This window comes from Sphaeramia orbicularis, chromosome 16 (assembly GCF_902148855.1).
Source record: "Sphaeramia orbicularis chromosome 16, fSphaOr1.1, whole genome shotgun sequence".
Classification (NCBI taxonomy): domain Eukaryota; kingdom Metazoa; phylum Chordata; class Actinopteri; order Kurtiformes; family Apogonidae; genus Sphaeramia; species Sphaeramia orbicularis.
The window spans coordinates 26,759,183-26,783,608 of record NC_043972.1 but is presented as its reverse complement, the minus strand read 5'-3'; the positions used below and the strand labels follow the sequence as shown (position 1 = coordinate 26,783,608).

The 24,426-nt window shown below is 38.3% G+C and overlaps 1 protein-coding gene across 1 annotated transcript; it reads right to left on the bottom strand.

Annotated features, from left to right (window-relative positions):
* Window positions 1-10: 10 nt before the first annotated feature.
* LOC115435527 (lysophosphatidylcholine acyltransferase 1) lies at window positions 11-24,010 on the bottom strand. The gene is made up of 14 exons (XM_030157992.1): window positions 23,585-24,010; window positions 17,901-18,040; window positions 16,748-16,962; window positions 13,643-13,755; window positions 13,314-13,374; window positions 12,793-12,851; window positions 11,011-11,045; window positions 10,602-10,656; window positions 9,368-9,450; window positions 8,473-8,598; window positions 7,767-7,920; window positions 7,357-7,455; window positions 6,798-6,939; window positions 11-1,601 (listed from the first exon to the last, which is right to left on the bottom strand). The coding sequence occupies exons 1-14, from the start codon at window positions 23,705-23,707 to the stop codon at window positions 1,369-1,371; spliced, it is 1,638 nt and encodes a 545-aa protein (XP_030013852.1). The 5' UTR covers window positions 23,708-24,010; the 3' UTR covers window positions 11-1,368.
* Between the last annotated feature and the right edge of the window lie 416 nt (window positions 24,011-24,426).

Here is a 24,426-nt window from a genome sequence, read left to right as displayed (position 1 = left end):
ATTTTGCGAAACATCTGTGTTAGTGTGGACGGGGCATTACAGGCGACCAAGGGGTCAGTGTTTAATTCCAGTATCCTTCATCTCATACTGTAACAGTAAAAACTGTCGTAAACTGAGGAATGATAGGTGGAAAAATGGTATGAATGGCTGAAATAATGTGGCAGTGTAAAGGCAGAAGGGGGTAGTGGTATGACTTTGCCTTTGGAAACACAAACTGAGGTGAATGTGCTTTCATTGGTAACATGTTGTGAATTTCTCCCTTAAAGCCACTACGCCACAAACTGAAAAGGACAGTATACACACACACACACACACACACACACACTGGTGATACGCTCAATCACCCAATGCATTTTTGGTCCACATTGTGTATTTTAAACAATGATGAAAAAGACACTTCAATTTGTTACCTGAAAATGAAAGAACAGGGTGAAATTTTATGAAACTGGGGAATGTCTGGGGGGAGAAGAGTACTGATGTTCAAAGAAAAATGAAAAAAAAAAACAAAAAAACAAAAACACATGTATAACCCAGTAAGCGTCAAAAATGATGACATCATACAGGTAAATTTTTTCATTTTTGTCGCTGAACCCTGAGCTAAATCAAATATATATATTATTTATAACAGGCTCATAGCAATTATAACCATCAACTTGCAGACCTGAGTCACCTCGAATGTGCCGAATGAAACGAAATGCTTCAAACGGACGAACAATTGTCACCGGTATCCTCAGGCCTTCTTTCTTAAGATTAATAACCATCAACACTGCTCAAAATTATATGAGCCCATGCATTCTGCTCTTTCACTTCAAAAAAGGCAGCTACCATTAAAGAGAGAAAACAGATAAAAGTTACAAATAAATCCAACACTGATTTCACTAAAAAGTCCACTTCACTGTTCAGGGCTTGTTTTGTCTTGCCTCCCTCCCTCCCTTTTAAAAACATGCACAGTCAGTACTATGTTAGAAGGAAGAAAATAAAATAACCTTTGCCCCTGGAACTTGAATAAGTGCTTGCCCTTAAAAGTATTCAAGCATTGTATCTGAAACAGCCACTGTTTGGCATTTTGACGATCTTCACTATGACAGAAATTAAAAACAAAACAAAACAAAAAAAACAGGAGGAATTCATAACAAAATTAGGTGTTACCAGAAAGAAAATAATCTCAAATTTCATAGATACGATATGAATAAAAAAGGGTAAGGTAAACATCTTCATTTTTGTAGTCTTGGTTACTGAAATATAGTCCCTTACTGTTCATACAAGTAACTATCAGACGAGTAACTAACTACTCAACGCCCCGCACACGACACTCTCTCGCCAGGAGAGGTGTTCCGCTTTTCCTCCTGCCGCGTTTCTAAACCTTTTTCAGTTGTGTTTCTTGAGGAGTCCGTCTACGGCCCCGTCGCTGAAATCGGGGCAGATACCGTTTGCAGTTTTGGTGGTGGCAGTGCCTTGCAGGGTGAGGGAAGACAGGGAGGACAGGCTGGGCTTTTTCTGGTGGCCGTGACAGGAGCCGCAGTGGAGGAGGCCTGGGTTTTCTCTGTACAGGTACTCCTCGGCAAACTCTGGGTGCTGCTCCACAAAACTTCTGAACTTGTCTGGAGAAAGGACACAAGAGGGCGCCAGAGACAACGACAGTGTTAAACAGAAGGCAGAAGAAACACCCGGAGACAGACCGCATTTGCTCTCCTCGACTCCTCGCCTCAATTCTTTGCTCCTCCCACCAGAGATGTGAGGAGAGGAGGCGAAACGACGGCCAATTAACAACATGAGACACCCTCACCTCGGAGTGGTCATTTTACAAAGAAGTTAAACGTGATGCATATAACAGCTGTCTATTACACTGGTCAACAACAAATTTATTGTTTAAGTTATTTGAGCTGATTTAGGATAATTTTGGTGTGCTGAATCCAAAAATCACATTAATTTTGCTCAATCAGGTCAACTTTCTGAACTATGCTACATATTGGCTTTTTAACATTTTTGCTTACATTTATGGGCATTTTCACATCATATGATACAAAATTCTTTCAAATTTCTTGCAATAAACGAGTTCTGAAGATTTTACTTTTGCCAATTTATGATTAATGGTTGTTTTAATATTACAGGCGAATGAAATGGCTTCGACTAGAAGATCTTGCAAAATTAAGCCTGATGTATTCTGCTACATCTGCGGTGAATACATCACTGTACCTAACAGGAATCCTACTAGAAAATGATTTTTGTTTCCCTTAAAACCTATTTTGGGTGAGAACTATATAAAAAAATCAACTGATAAAGTCACAAAAATGTAATCAATTTTGTGAGAAGATCAATTTTTTCAAAATCAAATTAGCAAAAAAACCTGACCTGATTGAGAAAAACAGATGTCATTTTTGGATTTAGCGGTGCAAAATGGTGCTAATTCAGTTGAAAAAACCTAGACAACTTGCAAAACACATTTTTTTGTAACCCAGTGTTATTTATTTATCAGAATATCTTCATTGTCATTGTACCAAATACAACAAGAGCTCTCCGGTTCAGTGCAAAGGATTAAAAGACAAAACAACAAATACCAGTAAAATAAAAAAGCACAGTAGAATTAAGTAATTTACATAAAAAAAAAAATTGCAAACTAAAAATATTTGTAAAAAAATTGAATTTAAATAGCGCAAATAACATGACAAATAGTGCAATTGTGATGAGAAGATAGATGGGCAAAGATATATAGTGTGAAAATAATAGTGAAAGACTGTAAATCAGGGGTCTCAAACTCATTTTCTTTCAGGGGCCACATTCAGCCCGATTTGATCTCAAGTGGGCCGCACCAGTAAAATACTAGCAAAAAAACCCATTAAATTATGAAAATACTTACTTTCATAAACTATCCATACAAAAAAGATGTGAATAACCTGAAAAAACTGAAATTTCTTAAGAAAAATAAGTGCAAGTTTAACAATATTCTGCCTCAAGTTATCATTTCTATATGTGCATTATGGATCAGATCTACAAAGACACTAAACACTTAGTAACATGCTGAAAGTAGTTATAATTGTGCTTAATTTTCTTTAGACATTTCAGGTTGTTTATATTTGTTCAGGTTATTTGCATTTTATTGTTACAGGACAGTTTGTAACTGTAAATATTTTCACAATTTAATGTTATTTTTTGCATTAAAACATACAAAAATATGAAGTTTATAGGCATAATGTAATATTTTTTTCACATCAAACCGAGAAGAAAATATGGAGTCATTCTTTTTTGTAGGTTATTCTGCTGTTATTATTTTACTGTAGATCATATTGGTCTGTATGTGAAACCTGAACGAAAATGAGTTCCACAGCCTTGACCGTGGAATTCAAATTCATCCAAGGGGCCAGATTGGAACCTTTGGCGGACCGCATTTGGCCCCCGGGCCGCATGTTTGAGACCCCTGCTGTAAACAGTAAACAGATATTGCACATGTGATTGAATATAATGAGATGAGATACTGGATCAAAAATCAGTGTTATTACAGGTGTTCGATTGGTGTTAGGGTGAGTTGTTTATTGTGGTGATAGCTCTGGGAAAATCCATTTGTCTGGGTAATCCACCACTGTATTTTATATCTGACAGATGGGTGTATATGTAACCTTATTATTAACTTTTAAATCAATTCCCAACATGGTGTAAATTTTAGTTTTTTTTTGTTGTTTGTTTTCTTTGTGAAAACACTGTGTTAACTGTAAATAGGGTGAGGCAAAATAAGTATTTACTTCAGCCTAAACCCTCTTGGTCACACTGTGTACGGAACAATGGATATGTTGTTCTTAGTAATTAATGACTGAATAAACTCCAACTACTACGACTAAAGTATGATCATTTTAAATAATACAACTTTTAATTGAGGAAAACTTTAACTGTTCTGCCCATGCAGTGGTTTATATCATCCAGACTTCACCTCAACTACACAAAAGATCTGACTGCAGAATAGACTTCTGCAAGACTTCATCAAAGTAATGACAGGATACCCAGAATACACTTGGGCACTCCTCATTCCTCAATGTGCATTTTAGGGAATTGAGACCTCCTTCAAGATGGTGCTCCGAGATCAATTTCCAGGTCACCAATCGAGTGTCGAGGAGTCAAAGAGCCGAGGAGGTGAAAGATAAAGGACTGAGAGGAGCCTATAGGCTGTTTGTCAGCGTCAAGGCTCCTTCCTCAGGAGTCTGTTGAAGTGAGAACCGAAAAGGCCCTGTTCCATAATGCACCGTCCGGTACACGTAAAAGTACAGGGTGGAAAGTAACTAGGCGTTAGAAACTGCTTAGAGAATTTTTTAGTATCACTGAAGTCCTGAGGAAAACAATTTTTAAAAGAGACAACACTAATGAGGATTTCTTATTTTCTTATCGTCTTATTTCACGGGTTCAGGAGGTTCTTAATAATATCCCAGACAGCGTCCTTCTGAGGGTTGTTCATTCCATCCCTGGCCGTTTGAGGAAACTGGTTGAAACCACCGGCGCTTATGTCGAAATATGAAGATTTACTTTCATTTTCCCATGTGATAAAGAACATGTATCATTTGTTGAAATAAATTTGTAACAGGAATATGGATTTTATTACCAATTATTAATGCCTAGTTACTTTTCACCCACCCTCTAGTATTAATAAAACAGTATAATAGAAACTAATAAATACATCTACAAAAGGCAAAAATAAAGGTCAAGTAATGTTTATCTGTTCTACTGCAACATGAAAAAAAAGTTATAAACCCAAATATTAAATGTATTAAATTCACACTTAATTAAAACTTAACTGACTGTATGACTTGCTGTTGGTAAATTCAGGAATACTGTGCCTTCAATTAATCATTTAAAAGATTCTTATGATTTCATGTATTCAGGGTTTTCTATTCTCAAAGTGTTTCTTTAATGCATCTCTGTTGATGTTCCACTTACTTATTGACACATCAAAATGCACTGTATACTGTAAATAAATTTCTCCTAATAATCCATTTTGTTCTAGTGAAGTGAGCAGCTGTTTCATTGAGGTTTTATTCGTGGTTTTGGTTCGCTGTTTCCTCATTTACTGGCAAGAAAGACACAGGCAGAGGATTGTGGCCACTTAAACGTTGCTGAGAAACCACAGAAGCATCCTTTAAGACGAAGGACTTGGTTAATGAAACCTTCAAGGATCCTTTCTACATTCTGAGAAATATCCATAGGCTTACAGCCCCTCTGGAATAAATTAGGAAAGAAGGGCTGATAAGTGGGTAACATGGATCAAACACTGGTAACAAGGGCAAAATAAAATAAAATGCAGCAAATGTGTTGAAACCAATATGTTAGCTTAATTTCACTGATTGAACAGCGAAAAGGAAGTGCACTGAGTCAGAACGGCACAGAAAACTCAACTGGTATTTGGAACAGATGCTGACTGTACAGTTCAGTAGACTTTACCCAAAGTATGAATTGGACTTTAAAGTAGAGGAAAAGCATTTGTGACAGATGAATATGATTTCTTCCTACAGATATTTCATTTAAAACATCAAATACTACCCCAGTTTCAGAGGATATATACAAATATGAAGTCAGTCAGCTCATTTGTACAAATTTGATTTATTACTTGCCAGTTCTCTTGCCGTTATGTTTCAGTTGTTGTAAAGGCGTTTGCAAAAAAGTCAAATTACACTGTCAAGGCAAACTATTTGTATACATTTACGAATTTTAGAAATGCAAAGTTTGATCAAAATTTCAACATCAGAAGGCATGAAACAAAGACGAAATACCAGAGGGCCTACCTCAACATGTAACGGACCAAATTCAAGCAAGTCGAGTGGAAAAATAGTGAAGGCTTTTCCCAGTTCTGCTCTGGAGACCACTCTAGCTGGGTTTCCATTACAGAAAAAAAATAAATAAATAAATAAACAAACAAACAAACAAAAATAAAAGCTATATTTCTACAATTTCAACAAAGTGCTACTTGTAGGTGTTTCCATTGAAGAGTGTTTGGCTTCTGATGTGAGATTCTAGTAAAGTCGCATCTTGCAACATGTTGTAATTCTCATAAAATACTGTACAGTTCTCGCAAGACGCTCGTTTAAGGAAGATGGACGCACTGAGTTTGATGCCAAACCTCCACAGTGTTGGCACTGTCGTGTCTGTTCATCTACTGCTATTGCAGTGACTGTCTTAAACAAAAGAAGAAGGGAAAAGTATAACCGTCCCAAGACAAAGTCCTTATTTATGGCACTGGCCACGCAGAATGGATTTCTGGGAGAGAACTGTACATCAGGAATTCACCAATAAGTTGTGGATCCAGAATTTCCGAAAGATCCGGGCAACGTTTAATGAACTGTGTGATGTTACTGAACCTCTTGTGGCATCAGACTTCTCATACCCTCGGGAAACAGTTCCTACACAAAAGCCGGTGTCTATTGCTCAATACAAACTAGTACCTGTTCTGAGTACAGGGTCATAGGTGAGATGTTTGTCCTGAGCAAAACCACTGCACACAGATGCGTAAAAATGCGCAAAAATGTGTTTCCATTAGACTTTTGCACTATACTTCTATATTGAAACATCTCAAAAACCACCTCATGAGAGTGGAAAACCTTTTTTGTGATCTTTGACAGTTTTTGCGACATTTCGGTGTTTCCATTACTAGTTTTCTATTGCGCAATTTACATTTTGCGCATTTCTGAGGGTAATGGAAACCCAGCTACTGACACACAGATGGACATGCTGACTACTACTGTATATCCCCACCACATTACATGCCAGGGAGAACTTTATAAAAAAAAAAAAAAGCTGATTTATTTAATTTGTGTTCTTACCAAATGTGATCTTCCCTGTGTCTTCAGCATCGATTGCAGTAAACAGACGCGACACACTGAGATGAGCCACTCCTAAAGCTGTCTTCAGAATGACTGCCAACTCTGACTCTGTAACGGCTCCATTCTCCTCAGCCTCAAACATCTGGAGAAAATAAAATGTCAAAAAATTAAAATGCAGATCTCATGTAGATGTTACCCTTAAGAGGTACACCTAACAGTTTCAGATGAAGGGGCAGTTAAATCATTCATTCTGAAATAATGATAAAGGAAAAAAATCCAATGGATTCCCTGAACACTCGTTTCAAGTGCTGATATGTTAACACTCATCTGAATGTAAACAGTGAAAAAAACTGCTAAAACCAGGTGAGTGTACAGATGTGTCAGCGGGCTGTGTTCTGACGACAAAAAGATTTTTTTTCTAGTCTGCAGTGCAAAACCCAGGACAACCTACAGTACATGACATTTTAGTACAGCAAATGTCATGCTGATCCAAAGCGAACACAGAGAGCTCTATTCTGCCGGCTGCAAAGATAAGCGTGAAGCTTGAAACAGAACATACCTTGAAGGCCAATTTCATCGTTTCCAGAGTTTTGGCAGGTCTGCATACAACAGATAAGGCTATCACATATTCTCTGATATCCATGCAGTTATCTTCATGCTGGAAAAACAGCGGAGGGGAAAAAAAAATGTACAAAACATTAAGACATTGGATGTAAGCTTATGCATAGTTTATTTAACACAAGTAGCTGAAGAACACAGGGCTGCAACTGAAACTAGATCTCATAGGAAAAACAATGGCAGTGCAAGTGTTAAGTAGCATCTGGCATATGTACTGTTCTGTAATGCATTCATTACCTCAACGGACGACCATACTAAATTCAAATTCTAAATCATGATTTGAAAAATATCCCAAGCACAATGAAGCAGGACTTTGGAGCTGTCTTGGTTGTTGCAAGTTTTAAGCCTTACCTCATCAAAAAGAGCAAACATGTCTCGCAGCATGTCTGAAACGGGCAGATCCAGGATCTGAGCAAAGTCGTCCAGGTTCAGCTTCTGCCCCTCCAGCTTCCTGGCTCTGTTCCCGTACTCCTGCAGGACCTTCTCGGTATTCTGAGGTTTCAGCCTAAGACGGGAACAGATTTTATTTAAATGTTAAACATAAATACAACCACTTCTTAAAAACAGAACCAAGCTGCAGTTGTGTTCATTTGATTTATTTATCTGTAGTTTATTGCAGAGGATTGTTGTATCATTTGGTCATTTTTGTTTGCTCTGTATCCTGTCCAACACCTTTGTTCCACCTCTGTAGAATCCCTGATCTTTGGCACTGCTCACTCAATTGTTGGCTTGGGGAGGGGGTCAGACAGGGCATCACCAGCAGTTTTCTTTGTCACCGCCAGAGAGAGTTTTCCCTGGGATGACGCAGAGTGTGTAGAGATTACACAATCCACCTTACAACTAAGAGGTGCCACTGGAACTGCAAGGTGGACATGCTCCTGAACCGACTTCCATCTGCCCACATGACATATGGCATCTGTTGGAATGCTAAACAAAGATACCACTGAATCCGGGTCCCTGTGGTGTTAGGCGAGTGTGTCGCCTCTGTCTCTTGGTTTTGCCCCTTAGTTAGTGCTCCTGGTTGCATGTATTGCACTAGAGGGTTTGAGTCACTCACCCCAGCCTCCTGACAAGCTTGGCAAACTCCAACAGACAGGTGTCGACTGGCAGTCTCAGCTGGCCTTCTGCCATGGCCAGCTGGCAGTCTTCAAATGAATAGTCTGTGATGGGTACCCCCAGGGCTCTAAGCACAGCAAGGAGGAGACAAAGACAGGACATCAATGTGTGAGAGTCAATACAAACTTAGTTTAAAAAGGTGCTCTAGGGCCAATGCAGCAGCCAATATAGCAACACTAATGCTGAGAATAGTGTACCATTTTTTTTTTTTTTGGTTTGTTTATCTCCAGTACTTAAGTTTCCCATTCCCAGCTTGAAGCACAGTGTGTGGGAGTGTTTACAGTAATCAATGGTAGTAATAGCAGTCTATAAAAAAGTCTCAGCGTTCCATATTGACACTAAGGTTGAGTTGTACAGAAAATACACAGTGAGGCTTTTAAATAATAGCTCAAGCGTCATATGCAGAAGGATAATGTTTATGATCTTACATAGTAACAGCAATAATACCCAATACTTTATATTTAATTACAGTGAACAGAATTTGACATTTTTCTGCCAGTACAAATTAAAGTGCACTAAAAAATATTTCCTTGGCTAATAAAAGGATATTTTTTTTAATCAAACAGCCGACTTAATTTAAAAGAGATATTAAAACACATGAAGATCTCAGTCTCAGATCCATGTCCCATTTAACATCTGAAGCAGACAAGATGAGGCCCAACTATCAAAACTTCTGATACCTCATGCTGCTATGATTTTAAGAAACTTGTGACCTGACCCTTAAAACAGTAATCCTCAGGAACAGATAACAGATAGAATGAGTCAAACAGACAAGACAGCAAGTAGCTATGATCAGTCAACCTTTTTGAGCTGCCACACAAGATATTTGCACTTACTTAGCCATGATGCGCCTCACATTGATGGCAAAAAGAGCAGGATTCTTTTTCTCCTCCTCTGATGGTGTGTAGATGGGAAGGAACTGCAGAGACGCCAGACATTAAAGTTAATACATTTATTTTTCATGTGAAAAGATGCAATTACAATGATATGCACAAATTACACTACCTCAAACAGCCTGAGCAAATAACTACTCCTAACATAATATGAAGCCTGTAGATAATTTAATCGATGTGGAAATGGGTGCCTCAATGAAACTGGTCCCTAAAAGCAGGACAGAGGAGCTAAAAATTCAAACAAGATGTAGACTGTTATGAAGCAAGAAATATTTACTGAGATAAAAGACAAACTAGTTTTCAGATAAAAACACATTTTTATTTGACACACGCAGATAAAAATCCTCATGTAACACAGACATCAGGTTTCTAAAATGAACTCCCCCATCTTTTTCTTTCAGATCTTTTTCCCCTAATACCCACACTATTACACAAGACAAACCCACAGACAACTCAGTGATATCTGAGTTCTCCCCTGAAATTATGACTAGTGGGTGGATCTTCATGCAATGATTATCCTGATGTAACCAAGGTAAAAAAGGACCCAAAAGTTTCAAATATCTTTTTATTCCCTCACAGGTACATTTTGGGAATCGAAGTAAATATGCAAGGCAGAGTGTTTCACAAAAGTGGCTGCTGTTGCAAAATCAATTGCGATTTATTTGTGTTTAAATGGGCAGGTTCTGCATGTAACACGAGTGGACACAATGGATTATGCACAAAACCTGGAATGAGACTACTGATTCATGTCTGGAATAGAAAAACCACTAGGATCATCACATTTAACAGTGTCTTTATTTCTAGCGGGACATAAGACCATTTCAAGCCATGTTTTCCAGATCAAACACCTAGGTAGCTTTTCATGTCCCAATTTTGGTCCTGTTTTTGGCCCCAATATTTTATTAAAAATGCATTAATTTTGGGATGGCTCAGAGCAAGAGTATAATTTTTTTTTGTATATATCTGAGGCCATCATTAGGTACATCCTGGGGGGAAATATGTCTAAATTTCTCTTTGATTATTGGGTCTAAAAAGCTGTCAAAGTGCCAGATACCAAAATTAACCCAGTTTCATGGAAAGACCAAATACAAAATTAAAATATAGGGGCAAAAATGACTGCCCAGTAACACAAAACAACTAATGGAACATGCATTCAATACTTTGATCAAATGCTTACCTCTATCTCAAACTCATTGTGCAACTGGCAGAGTGTCAGCCACAAGATGTCAAACCTAGATAACACAAAGATATGACAATTAGAGACGGAGAGGTGATGACTTATGCTGTGCTTTAGTCAGATTTTGTGACTGTTCGTTAAATTACATAAAAAGTAAACAGTTAAATCGATACATATGTAGATACATGCATAAGTGTTGTGTTATGGTTACATTAAACACTATGCATATGCTTGTATTTGTGTACATTTTAAAATTTAGTTTAAGTCTGCAGTTTTCTGCTCCAGCTCAGCAATGCTGGGAAGATGGCCAACAGCATCCTGCCTCCATAGTGATGAAAGCCAAATCCAAAGACACTAAGTAGTTTAAGGACAGTAGGGGGGGTAAGTGAATGCAGAAAGATGTACTCACGCTCCAGGTCCTTGCCACGTCCATGTGATTGTGTCCTGTACAAACAAATTAAGTCATGCAGACATTAACCACTCAGGAAAACAATAAATAAATAACTATATACTAATGAATGAAATGTAAAAGCCGTTTCCGAACTGTTCACTGCACACCTGAGAGGCAGGTGACGCTTATTTGAACACGTACAGTATAATATGTAAACAATTATTGCTAATGCTTTGTGTAAACAGAAAATCTGCTTTAAAAAGGTCAGGCATTTCTGAAGCCAGGCTATTGCAAACATTAGGGTTTTCTCCATAGACATGACAGTATTGTGTTAAGAATTTCATTTTCCATTTTCAGTATTTTAAAAAAGGTTGCCACAGCCCAATAAAACAACTAAACAAAGGCCCTCACCTTGTAAATAACATTATGATTAGACTCCCCATTTGACTAACCAATTATTCTCATATACATATAAAAAACAGAACTACAATCAATCTAATTGTGTTGTTAAAAATCTACTATCACTAATGCTACTACTACCAGAGGATCTGGCAGAGGAGTCATCTTGTCCCACACTATGACTTTAATGATGGCACTATTTTGGCATTTCATGATCATCATTCATCAAATAACAATTCAGTCGATCTGACCGGGAGCTAAACTTCTGCACCTCCCCTTGGTGCCATTTACAGGCTGTAGAAAATCAAACCCATGACAACATTTTAGTCAATCATACGTGTTTCCAGAAAGGTAGAGAAGATCTCTACTCAGAAGCTTTGGTTTTCCATATTACCATGAAATGGCACAAGGTTATCCTCCTTTACATTTACTATTTTGATTTAAACAGCGAGACGATTGCTGCAGAATCAAGGTACCTTCATATTCTGCCCCCCACCCCAACTTTTGCCCTCTGCAGCTTTAATGTATGCAATTCTGCTGAATTAGCAACACGATTCCGCTTTCCTTGGAACAGTTTCTCCATTATATTTTTCCCCCACTGTGTGACCATGAGGATGCCAAGAGAGCTACAACAACACAGATACAACTTAGCACTGACCCTTCATCTCAAAACCGTTCATATTGCTGCTGAGAATACAGTATTTACGCATATGTTCAGGGTTTGTACACATTTTTCAAGGTCAAATTCATGCACTTTTAAGGGTCATTTTCCAGCACAGCACCTTATCACTGAGGTACAATACCCAGCAACACATACCACAGAAATACAAATACTCATCATTTTTTCTTCACTTTTTTATCACAATGATGTACGTTGTATTAAACTATAAACATATAAAATTATGCTTCATAATAGCAAAATTTTAGAAGTTAAAGGAGAAGACAAAGTTTTATCCAAAAAAAGGGAAGCCACTTGGTGTTCCTCACACACAATCGCACCGAGCCAAAGATTAAAATAAAAATGTACCTGGAGTCGACCTGAGACACCTGGCAATTTTCTTTTTTGACATAAAGTTTTATTTTTCAAAATGTATCACCTATCTGTAAGTAGCTTTGGCTTGAGATCTAACCTGGCAGAGTTAATATTAAAAATAAATAAATTAAATCACAGAGTTATAATTGCAAGCACTTTTCAGACCTTGAAAACACAACATTGAAATTCAAGCATTTTCAAACCCTGTATGTTACAAGTCCTCTCTCCTTGAGGAAAAAGGAGATTATTAATACAGATGCTGAGTATGCTGTAGACCACTGTTTGAATACACTATTGTATAAAAAAAGACTGTTACATGGAAACTCAATTATGACTGAGCTGTGTTAATAACACGTCAGAAATCTTACCAGTTTGTTTGGGTAACGAATAACCACGGGCTGCACTGGCACAGCTGGAATGAAAGCTCCTACAAGACAAAATATACAGAGATACATGTCCATTACACTGAATTTAGCTGAACAACAACAGCATGGATATTACAATACTTACTGCAGTGGCAAAATGTCATCAAGCCAATTTCTGGATTCATTTACATGTTTGATATATGTCACATGTCAGCAAACAGTTTCAGATACTAACGGTTCAGCACTGGCAGATACAACATGGCTTACAGATGTGTAAAAGACATCAACTATAAATGGTCAGATCTTCATTCAGTATTCACCCATGTTGACTGTTTGTCTTTTCTTTCAATCAATTATAATACATCATCAGAAATATGACATTTGATTTATTTCTTATTTTTGTGAAGGCAAATGACCATTGCATATGTATAATACACCATGACATTGCAATTCTGTGATGTGGGTAAAGAGCCAGCAACATGACTTTAAATGAAAAGGGGGGGGGGGGGGGGGGGGTGCGTTACCTGGCTTAAAGGTGATTAGGCAGGATCTATTGGTGCATGTTCCCTCTGGAAAAATCATTATCTGCAGGAAAATAGTGTCCAAGAAAAAGAACATTTTAGCAATGTTAGCACGATTATATCTATTTTTTGTAAAAGAATATAAATGTTTTTTATACAGATTTAGTGTATTAGAAAAACCAAACCAGTGACAATTTTTATTGTTTAATTTCCTCTTTTTGTGTTGCAAACATGATTAAATATTTTTTTTTTATCCATGTTAAAATCAGGTGCTACTGTGGCCACAACAACAAGATTTTTGTACGCATGCATAAAGATTTCCATTCATTTACCTGTGGCCATTCACCTCCAGAATGAGCTCTGCGCTTAATCTCTTCAACTGTCTTTTTTCTGGAGTCCTGGTCTGACCTTGACACAAAGACTGGTCTGATGTATTTAATCAATGCTGAAAGCAGAACGCAGAAAGAGAAAATCATTAGAAATAAATTTAAAAAAAAAACAAAAAAAAACTGCTGACACATTAAATTACATATCATGTGTACACTGCTACAAATGCTTGTTTTTTCCCCCATACCTCAAATGCTCATTGTGATCATTGCACAGCAATACGAAACATTCCCTCATATAACACTGCCACTATCCATTACACTTTCTGTCAAATTCAGGAGAAGGACCGAGTTCCAATATCAACAGTCTTTTGTCGGGAATGGCTTACTCCACCCATAACACTAATGATTAAACCAGGCGTGAAGGGACAGAGAGTCTTCTTTGGATCGAGCCCCATGCCTTCATCGCATGGATGAAGTAGGAGAATGTGACTGTTTGAACTATTCCTCTATGGAACTGTGGCATTTACTCAGCCATGAGAGGAAAAACCCTGCATATGATATAGGGTCATGCGTTTCTGTGTGTTCATACTGAAATTTATATTTGGCTCAAACTAAACAACGTGCAACAAAAATACTATTGTTAGTGGAAGAATTATCTTCTCATGTCTTTAAAGTGACCCAACAGCCACTGACCGTTAGACACACTTTAAACTACTGCGTGACACCACAACTGCCGATTTCACTTCCTATAGAAAACCACTTGTCTGTGTCAGACTTAAACTGCAAAACAATGCATCTAAACTAAATGATGTTTAACCTGATGATCCTAAATTAAAAAGTTTAGTAACTGGAGAATTTTAAAGCATGGTTGACCTAATAAAAATTTTAACTATGTATGGCATTTTTACAGGAACAGAGAACGGGGAAAAAAACACAAGGAAATGTGTATAAAAAGACTGGGACCAAAGAGTCAAAAAGAAAGAGGAAAACCAAGCTCAGAGGGACAACAGTAACATTACACGAAGGAGGAAGAGAGTGAGGCCAACAGAAGAAGAAGCTGATTCCAACTGTCTGCCTGACAGGAAGGGATTAGGGCTCGAGCTAGTCCTTTGAGAAACTCTACACACGTCACACTGGCTGATCAGGTCTTAATGCCTATTCTGGATTCCACTAATTTGGCCGGGTACTGGTGCCGGTGCCCGGCTCCTGGCCAGTGGTCAGAGGGCCTCATCAGGTACCTCACATTACCAAGTTTGGCACTTAGTGACACTGAACAAATGTGTCCAAATATACTGCATCTGGCTCTACTGCGAATAAGTAAGACTGCAGTAACTTGGCAAGAAAAACTCCATGGTAACAAATTGGCTCATTACTGAATGTGTAGGTAGAGCAAGAGGAGAAAGGAAGGCCAAGATAATATACACATGGGTCCATAACAGGCTGCAGCCAGAGGCATTCGAACAACTTCCTAAATCATCAGCTAAAACACCTACTACACACACCAACTAGTTAGATCCACTGTTACAAAGTATGATGATTACAATACACCGGGACTACTTAGCTTAATGTGACCATGAGGGACAGACAATAGCTCTAACAAAACTGTAAAAACAAACCTAATGACAACAGGGAGAAAGATCATACTTTAGTCTGAAACACAATACAGCAAAGACAACTACTACTAGAGGAAACGTTGGGCTGGAATACATTTTCTCAAACTTTTTTGATTACCAGGAACTGCATAGAGATGCAGATTTATACAAAGTGTGCACAGACCATAAGGAGCAGATAGGGTGACGTAAAAACCCAAACTTTTACGGTCTCTTCACCAGAAAATGAGGCTGTGGGACAGATGACATTCTGTCAGAAACAGCAAATTAAATCCTGTTTCTATGGTCATGATGGGTGTATATGTCTTGAATAACAGGTAGTGGTATGGAATCTTGTGACACTTTCTGCGTGTCATAATTGCAGTCGTAAGTGCAGTGTTCCTCCTTTCTCATATGATGGATGGTTTCAAAATATGACTAAAAAGATTACAGAGATGAGATTTGTTTCCAGAACTAGCTTGCCAAGTCTGTCTTGGTAAACTTCAGCCAAGTTGTACTTTTAACCTCCTCTACTCATAAATCTTTGTTGGGTTGATTGGGTAGTTCTTTTATTTCTATGTCAGGAGCAAAATAAAAGAAGTTGTTATGACCTGCCCTTTGCAAGATATTACACAAGATAGGACACCACAAAATGTAACATAATCATCAACTTCTTTAAAACCTCCACATGACTGAACATGATTGGGTAACAACTTTATAAAGACACTGTGTATTACAGTCAGTAATTTTTTTAAAATAAAGTCCTGGATTAGATTCCTTGTTTCTTCCAGAATGACAGCATTAGATTCCCCTGTTTCCTCTTAACAAATTTAAGTCATAGGCCCAATCCCAATCTATCCTTTGGCCCTCCCCCTTACCCCTACCCCTTGGCCCTTGCACTTGGCACTACTCCTTGAAACAGAGCTGCAAGGAGTAGGGGTTGAAATATTTCCCTATGAAATGAGACAACCCTTTGAGACATGTTACGTCATCAGCAGTCATCGATGCCACTATAAACAGATGCGACAACTTTGTTTCTGAAAGAATTGTTACATTTGTGTGTTTCTTTCATCACACTGCTGCACTTTTTTGCTGTGTTTACTTCCATCTTGCCCAGGGCAGCTGTGGCCACAAACGTTGTTTACCACAACCAAAGTGAGAATGTGTGAGCAACTGAATAATGGATCAATAATGTAAAGTGCTATAGAAAACTAATCCATTATTATTATTATTATTATTATTATTATTATTATTCAAACGGAATTATGGGAGATTTCTCATAGCCCTCTGTTGGTCCTGAAAAATCTCCGTTTCGAGGGCCAAACAGCCCTCCCCCTTAGCCCTTTCCCTCCGACTCATTGAGAATCAGGACACCCCTACTCCTTCACGTGAATGCGTAAAATGGAGGGGTAGGGCCAAGGGGTGAATTGGGATTGGGCCATAATCTTGAGGATAAGAAATGCAGCAATATACTTATCTATGTTAATGTATGTGTCTGTATCTGTGTAGTGTAACTTACTGCCCCAGAGGGGTATATCCTTGCTCTCGGCCTTCATGACAATAGAGGCCATTGTCATAGTCACTGGGATTGCGTCGAAATAAGAAGAATGGGGCGCCAAGGTGAGAATGGGTGCTTCAGCAGGCAGTGCCCTCCGCCCTTTTACAGAGATCCAATGGAAACCTCCCGCAAACCACATGACCCGCATGATGATCTTCAGAATTATGTCCACCAGTCTGAAAAGAAGAATATGCATGAAGACCTTTCATTTCATACATTTTTCACTCCTCTTTTCATCTACTACACCTTTATTTTTCTTTAAAAAGTCACGTGTATTGTCTCTAGACTTCTCTCACCGGTGTTGAATCTTCTACAGGGGTTGGACAAAATAATGGAAACACCTTAAAAAAATCAACAAAATATAATTTAATATGGTGTAGGTCCACCTTTTGCGGCAATTACAGCCTCAATTCTCCAAGGTATTGATTCATACAACCTGTGAATTGTTTCCAAAGGAATTTTAAGCCATTCTTCAGTTAGAATACCTTCCAACTCTTTTAGAGACGATGGCGGTGGAAATTGACGTCTTACTTGGATCTCTAAAACTGACCATAAATGCTCAGTAATGTTGAGGTCTGGGGACTGTGCCGGCCATACGAGATGCTCAGCTTCATTAGAATGTTCCTCATGCCATTCTTTAACAATTCTAGCTGTATGGATTGGGGCATTATCATCTTGAGGTGAAGGTGTTTCCATTATTTTGTCCAACCTCTGTATATTCAAGTCCACTATTAACATACATTTTTCACATGCGTGTTCATTAACCTTTCAGAGGGTATTTTTAGTCTTTGGTTTTAGAATAGACAGAAACTTGCAAATAGCGTGGGAGTTTCTTTGACACAATATTTCAGAGAATATAAAGTCCAAAAATGAGACTAATGAGCCATCTACTTTATCAGTCGAGAACAAATAATAAATTATATAGTAAAGAAAAACCCACACACACTACCACAGTGCAGTTATTAAAGCCTCACAATAAATTTGATGTTTAACAAAAATCCCACTGTGGTTATTATAGCTAAGCCTACAACTGTGACGTTAGTAGCTGACATGTAGGTAGCTCCTATGTTATAGTGTAAGCATAAAAACCACAGTGTAAAGTAAGTTCACCCACCTCCTCCAGAGGCACTGGGGTTCAACGGTGGTCTCAGAACGCCCGACTGAGGCCAGGAAGGCGAAAGGCCAAGCCAGCAGCATCATAAATGCAGCTATGAACAGACGGATGGGGAACAGTGTGACTGTCATTAACATGATCTGGAAGAGATAAAGAAAAGAGCAAGAAGAAACAGGTTAGAAGAAACCAAGTGCAATTCCATAAATGACTCAGTGGAAATGCCCTGTGTATAAGTGTGCATTCTTTATTTCTTTCGCTTCAAATCCCATCCTACCCCACACTGTTTTCTGTTCTACTTTGATCATTAGGTTAAATAATACAAGCAATGCAAGAACATGCCTTTCACTCTAGTTTCCAAACTTTTCTATTGATGTTTCATGTAATGTGACTAATGTGACAAGCAGTGGAAGGTCTGTGATGAAAAGTTCAAACAAATCAACAAGTAACAATAAACGTACTGAGCAAATACATGTTTTGATTTTTTTTTTTTTTTTTTTTGCAAATACAAAAGTTATGCAAATAGTGAAAGGCGGGGGGAGCAACACAGATGTATAAGGCCTTTCCTTGTACGTAGCCATCCTGCTTCCATTGAAAAGGCAGTAATTTCACAGTGCAGCCCCTGATCATCAGTAAAGCAGGAATTGTGTGTTTTATACATTAAATCACTGACTACGGCTAAAGACACCTATGTTGTTCCTCAAAAGGCTATATACAACAGACAGACATCCTTTTCAGATTGACAAAACTGAGTATCAGTGTTCAGGTCTAAGCGGCAACTGTTTATTTTGCAGTTTTTTTTTACATCCCCTTGATAGCAGTACTTATCTTTAGTCAATATTTGTCTTGATAGCAAACACTACTGGTGGGCATGAAGTCTATTTAGACCATCTTATCTAGAGTAAATTCCTGTCTGGTTGTACATTCAATTCAAAACCAATCAATGAGAAGCATATCACTGAATGGCTTTCACATATTCAATATATAATTTCCCCCATTTCTTCTTCCACTACCTCCACCCAAAAAGTCTAACATACCAAATAATGTCTGCAATGCCATAACATTATCAGTATATTTGGATGTGTACAGCTTCCTTACCTTTCTGAAGCTGCATTAAGATACATTTATTATTTATGGTAAATACATGCCCCATATTATTCTCTTTAAAACAAATATGAAGTCTACAGTTAAAACCCAGACCTGTCAGAATGCACATTTTTAAATGGTAAAATGGGCCTTGCAGAGAATGTTTTACAACTGCAATGTAATGCATTTGTTGAAAAATTTATTTAGACACAAACCACAAGAATGCATGTACGTCACTTAGCATTACAGCAGGGGGAATATACAAAGCAAAGAGGTTGTTTTTGAGTTGAGTGAATTCAGCCATTGAAAAAGGAGTTTTTACATGCATGTGTGAACCTTAAAAATTAATGGATGGGAAATTAATTTTTTTGAATTTTTAGGCTTACAATGCAACCAAACTGTAAATTAACTGCAAAAAGAGTTTTCTGTATTTTATTCATCCATAGGTAATTTCACTCTGTGCCTCAGCACCAGTCATTCTTCTGTTCGCAGGTAGTCAGAACCAAAAATAGCTCTGTCAGAGAAAAAAAAAAAAAGAGAGAGAGAGAGAGAACCAGCACTGGTGTGCGTGGGGTGTTACTTCAGGTACTGGTGATGAGATAAAATATAGTAATACATTCATAAGTCTGGAGGACATGAACTGAGAAACACAGCAGACAGAGATGTGTCAATAAAAAGAAGGCCTCAAAGGACTGACTTTATCCATGTTGACACACAAATTCAGATCTGAATGACAGTCAATACTGTACAGGGGCAGCTGATATACTGGGGATTACTCATTGATGCCACAGTTCAAGCTATATCCATCTTAGCAGTGTGGGAATAAACTATTGACTCACTGCTACTTTAGCTGGATCAAAAAGGATTATGTGTTTGCAGGGTTTCCACAATAAATCACAAGAATGTAGATTAGGTTCATCATTGCAAAACTGCTAATTAAATTAACTGTAACAACAGTTGGCCAATTTACATCTTACCATTTTTTTAACGTTTCAGGGTAGATGAGAAATGGGAAGTTTGCTTACTCAAATGCATTAATGACAAAAACACCTACAGCATGTTCCCACAGTGGAGAAGTGTCTATCATCTTTATAAATTGATTCATTGTCTCATCAAGGTGCAAAACTGCAAGAGAGTCTTTATGAATACTGAATCATGCAGAATCTGCTAATGAGTATCTGAAGGAGGCTCTACATTTCCTGTGATCAAACAGAGTCGACGCCACTACGGTGACCTTTCTAGACACGTGTTCTTTACAAAAAGAACTGAAAGTCACAGGATGGAAAGACGTGTAACGTGTCCAGTTCCTCTTGTTTATATGGTTGCACAAATTTCCACTATGAGTAACAAGGTTAATTTAGCTAATTACAAATGGTGTCATTTATAATTCATCTACAGGATCGGTGTTTAAACGTAACTTACAGCAGCTTTAATGTTTCAAGTCAGGCATACTTCACAGTGAGTAAATTCAACAAGTACAGGAGATAACCTGAAACCTTTTTCCATATGAATGTACAATTCATTTCTGATGAAACAATGCCATCATCTCTGTTCCATTCAGTCATAACCACCTTTCTCTTTGAACAAATGATGGTAGATTCAGTAGGTTGTTAGGGGGGATATACATTTGGCTCCAGTCATCTGTGTTTCAGTTCAGCTTCTCTCTCATGTTGCTGTGGACATGACAGCAAAGGCTGTTCTCAATCCCCTGTTTTTCACTTCCATGACTCCATCCTTGATTGTGACATAAGAATCAATCTGGCTGTGGAGTCTTTAAAGCTGTGTATGACTTTCGTCACCAATTCTTCATCAAATCTGTAAAACCCGAATCATAGCCTAAGTATCATGAACATGTGAGCCATTCCATGATTACGCACCTGAATCTCTTCCCTCATGATGAACAATTTCGAAGTGTACTCCACCATAAACACTCTATGTTTGCAGAGCTGGTAGGTTACTCAGACATTTTTGGAAATTTGTAGCAACATGCACTGTGGGAAGCAGAGCTCCATGCAGCCGCAGTAGCAGCAACAACAAACATGTTGACCAAGCGAAAGCGGGTGCTTGGAACTCCGCACAGTGCACATCCCTACAAATTTCTGAAAATGTCCGAGTGACCTACCAGCTCTGTTTGTAAACACATAAAGTGTATGGTGGAGTACACTTTGAAATTGTTCACTGTGGGGGAAGAGATTCAGATGCATAATCACAAAAAGACTTACAGATTAATGATACTTTGGCTTTGACTCGGGTTTTACAGATTTGATGAAAAATTGGTGATGAAAGTCACACGCAGCTTTAAGAATGTCTGAATTCCCTGAAATGCATATTGAGGACCATGAGAACTGCTATAGAAGATATGACTGAACAGGACTTTGAAAATCAAAACTTTCTTAAACCTGAAGTGTTTTAGTCATTTAGAAAGATCAAATGTGCGATCAAACTTGTATAAATTGCCTTAAAATAATCTCACATCCTTACATTACTTATTACATTATGCCACACTGCAAACTGAATTAAAAATGAATAAGTTTACATGAACACTCATCTGACAGAGATCATAGAATATAGTAGTAAATTGCAAAAGAACAACTGAAGGATGAGGCAGCTGTTCCATACATGATACTTTAGTTGGTGTAAATTGACAACTCCAAGGCAAGGATGTCTTATTTTGTTAAATGCCCATTCCATTCCATCCTCTCCTCGGCTCCTCCATTTGTATCTCTCGTGGGAGGGGCGATGAGTCGAGGCAAAAAGGAACTACAACTTGATAACTGAGAAAAGGGGCAAGACTACAGCAACATGCAGAAAACACATCAGAACAACTAGGAAACCAATTTTCATTGTTTCATGACCTATGGTAAATGGGTCATGAAATGATCTTTACTGTTCCAACATTGTGGTTTTACAGATGCAGCCGCTGTTACCTCACAAATGCAAACTCAAAAAAAAAAAAAAAAAAAAAATTATGTGTATAGCCCTGCTGAAACAAACCTCAACGTATGTAACCTCTTCACTGCCCCGGCTGTGATGTGGTCAACATTCTACTTGTTTCCTCCCTGTCTTTGTTGAAAGAGTTACAAGTATAGAGATATATGTGAACCTCCCTAGGTCACCATTGTTTCTTGTAACAAGACACTCCACTATTTCTGTTGTGCTAGAACACTACCATACACTCTATCCTTCGACTGAAACCTGTTCCTGAAATACATCATACCTCTGTCCTATTTTATCCTTTATGAACCATTTACAAATTATACAGGCTACCATAATTAAAATTAACAGTAGCTATTTTGTCCATCCAAAGAAAATGTTTTCATTATTGGACACCAAATGTAATTTATATGACACATGAGTGCTGTAGAGCAAACAGTAACCCAAAGCAGATGGACTAAAATAAAAATTTCAAAAGTTTATGAAGAGGACTTTCATTAACTAGTATGACCGACAGTGGTATGTAGCAGGTGCATTTCCAAGAGTTATGTACACGTGGAGCACCAGGGACAAAGCTCCACACGCCTCAGCAGTGAATACAAAACAAAAATACTCTGCAGTGTCTCATTGTACAAGGTTAAAAACAGTCATTGACTCCCATCCAAGTTCTCTTAACTACTTAAGCCATCAGACAGTTCATGAGAGGTGAGCTTTAAAAAAAGCCACACATGTGCCTCTAAATTTACAGCAAACCTCAGATGCAAATATGCAAGATATTCTCACCTGCCCACAAGAAAGACCCCCTGTTATTAGTTACAATATGTATCCAGATAGTCTATTAGAAATCCTGTTGTATGACTTCTGTGCAGACAGCATCACAAAATTGAACACCAGTGACTGCAAAACTCATGCAACCTGCAAGGTGGCTCCATGTATGAAGTGATTATCAGCTGCATAGCTAATGTAGGATGCAAATCTGTCATATCAGCTGGTAAATCTAGTTTATGCCAGGCTGGGAGGTAAAAAAAGAACACTGCTGTCAGTTTCCCATCCCATTATTCAGCCTCCAAATCCACACGTGTCAGATGCTGGTAAAGAGGTACGCACCAACAAATTAATCCAAAATGCAAAGAAGCTAAAGAATTGTCCCATGTTTGCAACAGATAGAAAGTGTAGTCACAGGTTAAAGCTTAATTTCCTAATACCTGCTAATGGACAGGAGCATTCTGAAGCTATGCACAATTAGAAAGCAACAAGCTAGGCCCATCCTGGACAGGCGGCCATGCTCGAATAACTGCCTCTAATAGAAGTAGACTGTTAGCGGATTCCTGGATGTCAAGAGTGGATTCTTATAAATGAGAATACTCCTTGAACAAACTACAGTCTGATGCTGCCGTATTCTAACCAATATTTCCCAGCCCTCTAGAGCAAAATTAAAGCAAGTAGGAAAGCCAAGTAAATAAGAGAGCAACATGTATGTAGCTAATGTTAGCAGGCTAGCTAACACTAGCTGTGCTGACAGAATGTAATCAAGGAAAAAAAAAACTACCAACAAAATGATGACAGTCTTTTTAGTGTGCCGCATGAATTGGTTAAAATTAAACAAATAAAATAATATAAACGCGCCCGTATTAGGATAAACTATATGGCTGCAAACATTATATTACCTTTGCCTTTTCCAGAGGGGTGAATTTCAAGACGTGCACAAAAGGGTTTCGGATCGGAGGAGCTTGGTCCATCTTTTTCCCATCTCCTTCCACCGCACATTGTCGATTATTCGGCAACCTCATTCTAGTAGAAACCTTGGTCGAGACTGAATTTTGATTTTCAGAAAAGGAAACTCCTCTGCCTAAGAGGAAGACTCTTCACGCACGACGCAGTTACCCTTATCTGTCTTGCACGGTGGCTAATTGAGGTGGCAGTGCAGGTTATTAACGTTATCTTCCTTTCCCGGACAGCATGGGGGGATAATGGTAGCTCAAGGATTAGCTGGGGATATTTGAAGCCGCCGATATCTTTCTGCCTACGGTGTGCAAGACGCCTTCTTCTACACCGTGTTTCCCATCCAGTCCGCTAGCTCTGGATGCTAACTGAGCCACGATTCCTCTCTGTTGACAGTGCGCATGCGCAGCAGCATCACTTGTATCCATCCTTACATACTGTATCTTGTGATGCTGCCTTCACTACTCCACTCAGGTCCATCCTCAATCTCAGCACGGCATTATTTAGAACAAGGGTGTCAAACATACGGTCCGGGGGCCAAATCCGGCCCGCCAAAGGGTCCAATCCGGCCCCCGGGATGAATTTGTGAATTTGTACACTGAAGATATTAACAATTAATGGTGTTAAAATCATTTTAATTCAGGTTCCACATACAGACACATTCAGTCCAATTAGATTTCAAGTGGGTCAGAACCAGTAAAATATTATAAAATAACCTATAAATAATGACAACCCCAAATTTTCTCTGTTTTATATATATATATATATATATATATATATATATATA